The sequence below is a fragment of the Diceros bicornis genome, chromosome 1 (genome assembly GCF_020826845.1).
Source record: "Diceros bicornis minor isolate mBicDic1 chromosome 1, mDicBic1.mat.cur, whole genome shotgun sequence".
Lineage (NCBI taxonomy): Eukaryota > Metazoa > Chordata > Mammalia > Perissodactyla > Rhinocerotidae > Diceros > Diceros bicornis.
This window is the reverse complement of record NC_080740.1, coordinates 73574319-73585728: the sequence shown is the minus strand read 5'-3', so window position 1 is coordinate 73585728 and position 11410 is coordinate 73574319. Positions and strand designations below refer to the sequence as shown.

General features: G+C 40.6%; 1 protein-coding gene across 2 annotated transcripts; it reads right to left on the bottom strand.

The window, feature by feature from the left end:
* Positions 1–2615: 2615 nt before the first annotated feature.
* THG1L (tRNA-histidine guanylyltransferase 1 like) lies at positions 2616–8804 on the bottom strand. Of its 2 annotated transcripts, XM_058544888.1 has the most exons (6): positions 8614–8804; positions 7540–7716; positions 6617–6786; positions 5755–5843; positions 4442–4549; positions 2616–3072 (listed from the first exon to the last, which is right to left on the bottom strand). In XM_058544888.1, exons 1-6 carry the CDS (start codon positions 8802–8804, stop codon positions 2911–2913), a joined length of 897 nt encoding a protein of 298 aa, XP_058400871.1. In that variant the 3' UTR covers positions 2616–2910. The 2 variants fall into 2 exon arrangements, with proteins under 2 accessions (XP_058400871.1, XP_058400881.1); XM_058544898.1 differs by lacking the exon at positions 8614–8804 and having other exon boundaries at positions 6617–6691; positions 7540–7606.
* Positions 8805–11410: the final 2606 nt, after the last annotated feature.

Below are 11410 nucleotides of genomic sequence, written 5' to 3'. Positions count from 1 at the left end.
CCAAATTACTTAGCTTCTCTGAGTCTTTACATTCTCATCTGAAATATGATAGAAATAGTACCTACCTCATATGTCCTAAGAATGAAGAGAGAGTGCATATAGAGTGCATAATAAATGAATGAAAGGTAATTTTTGGTTAAGAGGACAGTGAAACTATGAAGGATGGGTGGATCCCAGTCCTCCATTTCCTACGCCCTATGCAAAAACTAATTTGCACTAACACCACAGACCTTAATATTAAAGAAAATTCATTATATCATTGATTTCCTAAGCATTGCTAAGCAATTGGAGGAAATGAAGATCCAGCTCTTGGAAGACAGGATAATGGAGGATTTACCGGACCTGGTTGTACTTGATAGCCTCTGTTCAGCAAAACATTTGTTTTTTTTTTGTGAGGAAGATCAGCCCTAAGCTAACATCTGATGCCAATCATCTTTTTGCCAAGGAAGTCCGGCCCTGGGCTAACATCCATGCCCATCTTCCTCTGCTTTATATGGGACGCCACCACAACATGGCTTGACAAGCGGTGCATCGGTGCGTGCCCGGGATCTGAATCTGCGAACACCGGGCGCTGAAGCGGAGGGCACACACTTAACCACTGCGCCACCAGGCTGGCCCCAAAACATTTGTTTTTTGATATTAAAACATCTACACTGAAGGCTCAGGTATTGCCCCTGCACCTAACGAAGCAAAGGTGTTTCCAGTCACCTACAGGACACACAAATCACCTTCTTAACTGCCACCACTCCCCCAAACTATTAACTAGTATTAATTCTATACTAGCTGCTTTTGTGTATAAAGTTTCCTTAGATTTGGAAAGGAAGCCCGAGAGAATACTATTCTTTACCTTAGAGAGCAAGATGAAAATAGACAACTGCAACATACATTGGAATGAATACATACTGCAACAAACATACTGCAACAAAGATAACATGAAAACCATCAAGCAATGAGCTTCTAATTGCACTACAGGTTTAGTTACAGCATGAGTATTAAGCCCAGGATATTCCTTTGCTCAAAACCCCCTGGCCAACAAGAAAACTCAAAGCTGCAAACTGCTGGAAATTCAACAAATAAGTCCTTGTCCCCAGATCTTACAACAAAATTGATTGACAGCCTTTGTAGTATCACGTAGCATCAACAGAAAGCACATTTCTTTAAATGGTTTTGTCTCGGAAATCTGTACTTTAATACCTATGTATCTCTATTAATTTTGATATAAAATGCTATAAACTTACCACTGTTACATTCACCAGTCAAGAGCTACATTATCTTATTGCCTCACTTGGCCTTACCACAAGGTCCTTGCTGCCCAAAGTGCAGTATATGGACAACCTAAGATAAGCATCAGAAGCCTTTGGGGTTAAAAATATGAACCCCAAATCTTCATGGGAGGGGGACCGGGACTCAGCATTTAAAACAAGCATGCCAAGTAAATTTTTGTATCCAGAAGTCTGAACCACCCCTGTGATGAAGGTATGTGTATTCTGGCTTATGTATACTGCATTTGTATGAAAAAAATGAAAAATCAGGCCAAGGGAGTTGCAACCTTTATTTTTTTTCAAAGAAATTTTATCAATTACCAAACATGAGCCATATCTCCTATTCCCAGGGAGTGAGGAGAACAGGAAGGAGAAAAATGGCATTGACAGATGGGGTGTTTATTAGTGAGGGATGAGCCCAGCCATCGCACTTTCAAAAATACATCCTCCTGGCTGTAAATCCTGCAATGCAAGACCAGGCAGTGGGATGTGGGCTGTCTCTTAATTAATTCTTAATAGAGCCAAATCATCTTTTTCCTCTAAAATATGAAATGGGGACAAGAGGCAGTGTGAGTTCTCTCACCACCTATCCCCATGACCTCCCCCTTAAGAGGCCAACAGCTTGGCCACACGCAATTCCTGCTGCTGCTCTCTGCTGCTCCTCACTCGCCCCCGCTGGCCCATGGGCAGGTGGAACTATCAGGACTCCTTTGCCACCTGCCACCTGTGACCCTCAAGGGGACTGTTGACCCCTCTGCTCTCCAATTCAAATGTCACAGTTCTGATTATACAGAGGCTACCTGAGAATCTTTTTCAGGAAGTCCAACAGGAAGATGACTTTTAAAACTGAAGTATTTAGAGGGCACGGGGTAAATGTTTCTCCCTCCTTGTTCATTCATTCTCACTCATGTTTTCTTTCTCTCATATATATACATAATTCTCTTTCTTCTTAGAAAGAGCTCAAGTGGCCTTGGAAACGATGCTCCTGGCAAGATGATGATGATGATCATGCTGACAACTCCACAAAATCACTCTATGGAATGTGTCCACAAGGACATCCAAACTACTACTCAGTTGTTCAGCCAAAGTTGCCAACTTGGAGACTGGCACAAAGCCCTGAGTTTTCCTAGGAATTCCCAAATTCAGAAGCATCGTGAAGCCATCAACCCATACTGATCCCAAGTCTGCCAAAGACGAATGCAAGTAGATGTGTGGGAAAGGTGAGATTTTCAAGGTCACTGGATTCTCTAGTTAAGAACAGGTGGGTGAGAATAAAGTTTGGGTTCATCTCCTATCATAGGTGAAAACAGCTTGACAGGTTTTTAAAAGACTGATGCCACAATCTAAAAATGATTCATTCTAGAAGGCATAAAACAGTTCTTGCTTTATAAAAATAGTACCACGATTTAAAAAAAGATGCACTTCTACCAAAGGAACCATGTTCCAACACTGCAAAAGAGGTGTTCTACTTAAAAAGCAGAACAAGGTACATTACCCCATCCATTCTTTCCTTTCCTGTTCCCCTCCCAACCAGAGTCATGTCACTCCTGGCACAGTGTTCTGGGTGGCAGGGATGCTCGAGCCACCTAAGGCCAGGAGACTTTGGGGCCTTGCAGAGTTAAGCATGCCACGACTGAAAAGGAAAGGGTCAGCTGTCTTCATCTAGGACCTCTGGATGTTCCTTCCAGAAAGCATCCCCGATGATATCGCAGTATAAGGGTACTGGCTTAGTCCTGGTCCGGGTCACTGCCATCTGTTTTCCTTCCATTTCTGCTGGCAGCTTAACTTCTTTTGTTGTGACTTCACCCACCTACAAGTAAAAGTTAAAATACTGACACTGTTAACTGGAGAGTGCGTTTGGGAGAGAAGGGGGGGGAGAAGTTCACTTTTTTACCTTACATACTTCTGATTGATACATATTTATCAGGTAGATACACACACACACATCTCAACATGAATTTCTTTACAATTAAAAATATTTTTTAAAAAGTTATGTTGCTGGGCCAGCCCCGTGGCTTAGCAGTTAAGTGTCCACGCTCCGCTACTGGCAGCCCAGGTTCGGATCCCGGGTGCGCACCGATGCACCGCTTGTCCAGCCATGCTGAGGTGGGGTCCCACATACAGCAACTAGAAGGATGTGCAACTACAACATACAACTATCTACTGGGGCTGTGGGGAGAAAAAGGGGAAAAAAAAAAGGAGGAGGATTGGCAATAGATGTTAGCTCAGGGCCGGTCTCCCTCAGCAAAAAAACAAAAAAAGAGGAGGATTGGCATGGATGTTAGCGCAGGGCTGATCTTCCTCACAAAAAAGAAAAAGTTATGTTGCTATATTCTGAAAGGAGACCTTAGGAACAAAGGAGGGATTCCATGTTCCTTGTTAGCAATAACTATAAAACTAAAGGTATTTTTGCTCTCCCACCTGCATTAAGAAGTATCTAAGTCTGTGCCAAAGAACAAATGTATTTTAAAAATACTAATAAAAGAGCTGAAGTTGCCAGTGGAATGACTAGCTCTCAAGGTACCCCTTAATACTTGAAAACATTCATTTCAGAAGAAAACTACTTTACATGGAAGGAAATAAATTTAGAGAAATCACTACGCCCAGGAGCTGGTACAGAGAGTAAATATTGGTAGAATTAAGAATTTAGGTAAATATAAAGACTTATTACAGAATATTAAGGTAAGTAATATTCTGGGGGATCTCATGAACATTCTGCAAGAGAGAAAACCCTCATATACAACATCCCTTAGTGCCCCCTATCATAGTTGTCATGGGAAGGATGGACCATTCAATGGCATTATCCAGTGTGGGAAAAAGTATTTTTAAAAAATCCTCACATCTGCCCTGTACCCTTTAAAAGAGATTTATTTGATTTGGGGAGACCTTATGACACAGAAAAATCAGTGTACTAGTTCTAAAATTCCGTGATTCTACTTATGGAAGGGAAGATTCCAGATCACAAAGTTCACTGACAAAGAAACTGACAAGATGAGCACTGACTAACAAAATAAGCATCCAAAATAATCATCTATAGCATTTTGTTTTGGAAAGGATCTAATTCATGTTAGTGACTGGAGTCACATCAGCATATAGGCAGCAGGCAAGACAAAGCTTGGGAGGGGCACCAGCTCTCTTCTTCCCTGACCTCCATTTATATTTGGACATAACAGCATTACCTTCTGCCATACCAACACAGTCCCTTTCCTATACATCAGTGGCTCATCGTTGTAGTTGATGTTGAATTCAGAAAACAAAATTTCATTTTTGTCAGCTGCAAGAGTTCCCTGAGGAAATAAAACAGATATAAAAAGCTTTGTATGTCTTCTCTCTTCCCTAACCCTAGCTATCCATTCCACCCTCTATCTAAACTTCCACAAACAAATCAAGAAGTGGAAGGGTTTTATCAAACTTCTTATAGATACTAATGAATTTTCACTTTAAAAGTAGTTCAAATCTCATTTCAATATTAAATTCCTAAGATTCTCTTCTGTAGCAAACAACTGGCTTCACAAGTCATGACTGTGATGGGGTGAGCGGAACTAACAGTAATTGCGTACCTTTTCTGTACGAGATACTCTCTATTTTCTTATTCAACCCTCATGGCCGTCTCCATTTTAGAGATGAGACCACTGAAGTTTAGAAAGATTATGTAAATTCCCTAGGCTGAAGGTTGCTCTTATTCTTCTAAGAAGAATCAAAATGTAAACTTGGCTCTTCCAAACTCTGTATAGATCTATTATTGCTATATATAAATCTTCATCATTATTGTTAATAATGACAACCACTTACTGAGTAATTATAATGTACCAGGCATTGTATTAGGAGCTGTTACAATACAGCATCTCATTTTAGAGTTAGTCATCCTACAAGTAGCACTGTCATCTAATAATAAAAGCCAGGATTTATTAAGTACTCACAGCGTGCTTTGTACTATCCTATGTGTTTTACATGCATCATGCCAATTAATTCTCCCCATAAACCTATGAGGTAGGGACTATTATTTTCCACATTTTATCTATAAAGAACTAAGGCAAAGAGGATAAAATTAAACAGAAGCGTGATCTGTATGATTATTTGACCCCCGGAGCCTAGATTCTTAATGATACACAGGGGTCATACACCCAAGAAACTCCAGGCACCTAGCAGGGAATGGCAACAAGGGAAGAGGCCAGGTGGGACTGACAAAGAAGAGCACATGCCCTGTCGACAGAGGGGAGCCAATCCACAGCTCCGGCCAAGTGTTACCATGTGAGAATGCAGAGCCAGTGGCACTGATTCCATTTTCCAGCTGAGGACCATTGAGGCTTAGGGAGGAGTAGTAACTCATCCAGGGTCACAGAGCAAGCAAGCAGCAGAGCTGCTACTAGTATGATTTTTATATCCTTTCAAAACAAAGCTGTAAAGAGAGCTAAAAAGGAATGCAAACTGTTATGGGAGAGTGTACAGAAAATTGTCCCAGCCGAGTATTAATACAGGAAGATCTTTATACCTGTAATCTCTTTTGGGCTTGTGCTGGTGTTAGTCCAGACTGTTGTACAAGTGCCCAGAAAACTGTATTATAAAGATTATTGATGTGACCTGTGAGGAGAAGAAAGTAGCACTGTTTATACATACAGAATCTTTATTCAATATTCAAGCACCCAAGAATACCAGAGCCCCGCCTCTCTCCTCTGTAAAGTAAAGAGATCTCAGAAACATTTAGAGACCTGCCCAAAGCCATACAAAGGGAACATGGGGGGAAGTGATCGAGCAGAAAAAACTTATTTCCTAACAGTATTATTCTGTCATTTCAGTTATGCTTTACACACAAATCTGTTAACTTGTGCATTAAGCTTAGGAATACTTTCAAAGTTATCTGATTTACATTACTCCTACCTCTTTTCCAGCTCTTCTGGCAAAATCAAAATACACCAAATGAGTAAAAGTCTCACTAACATTTCATTATAGTAATGTAAGGCAGAGGTCACAACTCAAATACCCACCGAGGCCAGCACGAACATAACTGTGTAAAGCAGAGTAGGTGACCCCAGGGGAACAGGGAATGGTAGAGCCTGGGGCACAGTGGCTACTGTGTGGGGCTGTGGGGTGTACAAAGGCAGCAGTCACTGCACAGGTTGTATCCAATACTAAGTGGGAATGTAGACCGAGTATTGCCAGATCTGATTTTTCCAAAAAAAAGCTGGAAATAGGGAATATTTACATAAAATCTCCCAATTTTTCAATTATTTTCAACTAATTTAAAAAATTTGAAATATTTCATTTCAAACAAAATACACACAAGCCAAATCTGTACCACCTCCAATGTATGGAATTGGTGGTTGAACGCCATCTGTTTACTTGGTTTCACTTACAATCTGCTTGCCGCCAGCTGAGGTAGTCCTTTAGGGTCTGGTTGCTAGGATACAGCACGACTCTGCCATCAAAGCCTGGAGGATACAGAAGGGGCTGGTCCTCAAAGTAATTCCGCCAGTAAAACACGTAGCTGGAGGCGAACTGGGAGGCCACGTGAGTCATGAACTTACTTGCAAATGTAAGGCACATTGGGTGGAGCAAGAAAAGAAAATATATGACGTTAATGCCACACCATGGTAGGGCCTGTGGGTGCAACAGATAACACAAACTGCCCAGCAGCCAAGAGATAAAGTGCGTTGGGCCAAGAAAAACTATTTCAATATTTCAATTATATATCTGAAATGCAGTTTGCCTCTCCTTCCAGTCCTATAAGTAATTTACTAATACCAAATTTTTCTCTGTAGGACATGATGTGAATTTATGGTTCAAGAGGTTTTTTTTTTTTTTAAGTCTTAGAAGCAGGGGAACCATTGTTTTAAAAATTCATTATATGATTTTTTTCCTGCGCGAGTTTCCAAATACTGCCAAATCAAATATCGGATTTGTCTATTTTGTACTGAGGTCATCCTTAACTAAAAGTTTTAGCAATACTGCAATGCATGTATAGACTGTCACTGGCTAAAACCAACCTATGAATCATTAATATTATATTCTATGGTCTCTGTTTCTAGTCTCAATGTTCAATGCCAGATCAGTTTAGAAGCTAAGTTGATGGGGAATGGAGGGGAAAGAATCAGATGAAGAGACATATGGAATGCTCAGATATCAGATGGAAGTACAATAGTCTAAACAGGAAATATACATACATTCTGCAGTTGTAAATACTGAAAACACCATCTATAGTCTGTAAGTCTGAGATTAAGACAAGCAGAAACCAGATGCTGGCAGGAAATATTCTGAAGGAGCTGGGCCATGGAATTACCTGGCTCTTCTTTTAAACCAATTGCTTTTTCGCTTGAACACAAAGCTATACTCATCACTCTGTCCATATGCAATCACAATATCCTCGAGTTCTTTCATTACAGTCTGGGCACATTTGGTCATTAGGTGGAGAGCACGGCCGTCATTAGGTTTTGCAAAGTTGTGCTTCTCAGCAAACCTTCATAGGGGAAAGAAAAGAGAGGAAAAGGTCCGGGATGGAAGACAGTTTGTCATTAACAACACAGATCAAAGAGACTATTCAAAGAGGAAGATAACTGTAATAGTGCTGTGAGTCCAAACATTTCACTAGCGACAACCGAATCCATTTCTCTAGGAACTCTAGTTTTTTTCTTGGCATGACCAACTGAGAAAAAGGGGCAAACTGCTAAGCCTAGATTCCCTTTTCTGTGAAATGGAGAAATAGTGTTTTTATTTCCCAGGATTGTCCTGAAGATTAGAAGAAGATAACAAATGTAATTATGCCTGGCTCCTTGGAAGTGTTCAATAAATAAATGTTAGTTACAATGATCATGATTGTTAAAGTAGCACCTCTAAAAAAATAAATTCCCATCTTTCTGTTACACTTCTTTCTCCCTTTTTTCTGACCCTTTTTGAATCCTGAATCCAGTCCATGTGGCCTGTTACTGACAACGAAACAAGATTATACTTTAAAGTGCTGCCCACAGCAAGGCCTAAACAGGCCTCTGAACAGTCTGCCCTCAAAGATATCTAACAAAACAGCTGGGCAATTGGCTTAAGAGCTGAAGTAATGCGCTGAAGAGTGACTTTTTCCACCAGTTCCTTGCTAGCAGGTCTCTGCTCACTTAGCACAGTCATCCCAGGCCACCTCCTCATCAGGGGAGCATCCTGCCCCATTTAAACTACCAAGACCAGCTGGCGTTCAAGCACGTCGTAGCCAGCGCGTAGGGTGACGCTCAAGGCCGTGCGCTCATTGGCTCCGCATTGCCCCGGTAACCATGAGCGAGGACTGAGACACGAGGCGTTGGCACGGAACTGAGGAACTGAGACACGGAATCGCTGGCGCACTACTCGGTCCCAAGCTGAACCCGCTCACCGATGAAAGTTCCTGCCGTCCAGCCGCACCACCACCCAGCAGTGGGCCAGGCACGTGTCGTCAGCCTCGAAGTCCCGCACGTACTCGAACTTGCTCTTTGCCATGGTCGCTCCCAATTTCAGGTACCGTCTCAGAGTGACGGAAGTGGCGGCTAAGCAATCGCGAACCTTTACGTTGCAAGCGCCCCACATTTCCCCCCGCGGAAACTGAAGGACTAGGAAGCCCCGCCCCGGAAGTTCCTATTTCTCTTCGTGGCCGCTCTAGCCGTAGTGGAGGTCGGCATCTCTCTCGCCTCTCCTTGTAGTCCTTAACCCACCCCAGGATCAGGAAGGAGGTTACCCCTCCTCCCTTCCTACTGCTTCCGCTTCCTCGCCTTTCTCCTTTCCTCCTGCAAAACGTCATTCTCACAAAGCTTTTAAAAATTCCTTTCTGACCAAATTTGAAAGTTTAGTTGTGATCTTTTCCTTTCTAAGTAGTATTTATTAATTTGTTGAGGAAAATGTGGACTATACTGAAAAATATAATTAAGAAAATGAACTCATCATTATCTCTCCTCTCCCCGTCAGAGTATTGTGGATGGTTCATTCCAGTCTCTTTTCTTTTTGTATACGTGTGTTTTCACAGAGAACGCACAAAATTGGAATCAGACAGCTATAGAATATTTATATTTTTCCCACTCAGGTTGAGTATTTTCCAATGTTATTAAATATTCCAAAGCATGATTTTAAAAAGAAAAATGAACTCTTATTCTAACGTATGGACGTACTAAATTAACTTGTTCAACTTTTTCACCACTAAATAATCGAAGACCCAATGTTTGATTTCTTTTTGCTGGTAGATAATAATAACAATAAAACTCTAATATTTATATGATGCTTTATAATTTATAAAGATCTTTTGAATTCATTACCTACTTACATTATTTTTGTTTAACCTCAAGAAAATTATTCAAACAATGTAAAGGGATATACAGTGAAAAGTAAATCTTTCAATGACTTCTAACTCCCTACTTTAAGCAATTACTGTTACCAGTTTCTTGTATGTCCATCCAAGGAGAGAGAGAGATAGAATATATATATATATATATATATATATTGCTCTCAAAGATATCTAACAAAATAGCTGGGCAATTAGATGAAAAACTGAAATAATGTGCTCTTATATATACATATATATATATGTATATATAAGGATGGAGATGTCATGGATTTATGTCCTGGCTCCACTACTTTTTGGCTATGTCACCTCACATAAGTTGCTTTTGTCTTTGAGCTTCAGATTTCCCCTTTGTCAACTGGAGACACCAATTCCTCCCTTGCTTCCCTCTCAAGTTATTGTGAGCATCAAAGGAGATGAGGGCTACCATTTGTGGTAATGTGATGGGAATATACACATATACTGGTGCAATATCCTAAGGTGATGTCAATGTGCAAGCAAAATCAAGAACTTAGAGTAAAAAGAGAAAACACACCAAGAGAAAATAATCAGACAAATTCACAATTGGGGATATTATGTAAGATTACTGACCCGACTTCAAAAAATAAATTTCATGAAGAAGAAAAAGGAAAAGGAAAAAAAGAAAAGAAGGAAGGAAGGAAATAAAGAAAGAAAGGAGCGGGGGCTGGCCCCGTGGCTTAGCGGTTAAGTTCTCGTGTTCTGCTTTGGTGCCAGGGGGTTCATTGGTTTGGATCCTGCGCGTGGACATACTCGCCACTTTTCAAGCCATGCTGAGGTAGTATCCCATATAGAAGAACTAGAAGGACCTACAACTGGGATATACAACTATGTACTGGGGCTTTGGGGAGAAAAAAAGAGAAAAAGAGGAAGATTGGCAACAGATGTTAGCTCAGGGCTAATCTTTCTCACACACACACGCACGCGCACACACACACACACACACACAAGACTAACAATGGCAATGGATTGAAATGCATCACGTTTGTAAAAATCCATGAGTTCATATTGATATTTTAAACAAAAGGAAGAAAGAAACGAGGAAAAGGTGGGGGACTGCTCCAGAATAAAAGAGATTTAAGAGATATAAAAACCAAATGCAATGTGAAAATCTGGACTGCATACTAGCATGAAAAATATTAAAAATACAGGCATACCTCAGAGATATTGCGGGTTTGGTGCCAGACCACTGCAATAAATATTGCAACAAAGCAAGTCACACGAATTTTTTGGTTTCCTGGTGCACATAAAAGTTACATTTACACTATACTGTAGTATATTAAGTGTGCAATAACATTATGTCTAAAAAAGCAATGTACATACCTTAATTAAAAAATACTTTATTGCTAAAAAAATGCTACCCATCATCTGAGCCTTCAGCGAGTTGTAATCTTTTTGCTGGTGGAAGGTCTTGTAAAAAGCGCAATATGTGCAAAGCACAATAAAATGAGGTATGCCTGTAGCTCTCAATTTACTGGGGAAACTGGCAACTATAAACGGCCACTAAGTTTTAGTGGCTTACAGAACAAAGAATGATTTCTTTCTTAAGTCACTCGAAGGCTCCTGGTTGGCTGCCGCAATCCTCTAGGCAGCTGTTCTGATCCATGTGTCTTCTCGTTCCAAAACTCAGGCAATGGTTCAAAAAGCTTCTGCACCGTAGAATACGTCTTGCTGCTCACATTATGTCTGCTGAAGCGATGTAACAATATAGTCAAGTACAAAGGTTATAGAGCAGGCATGTGTTACCCTCCTACAAGGAAGAGGGAATTGAATAATTTTGAACAATAATGCAATCTACTGCAACTGTTTATTAGCTGATATTAGGGAACTTTTGTTAATTTTA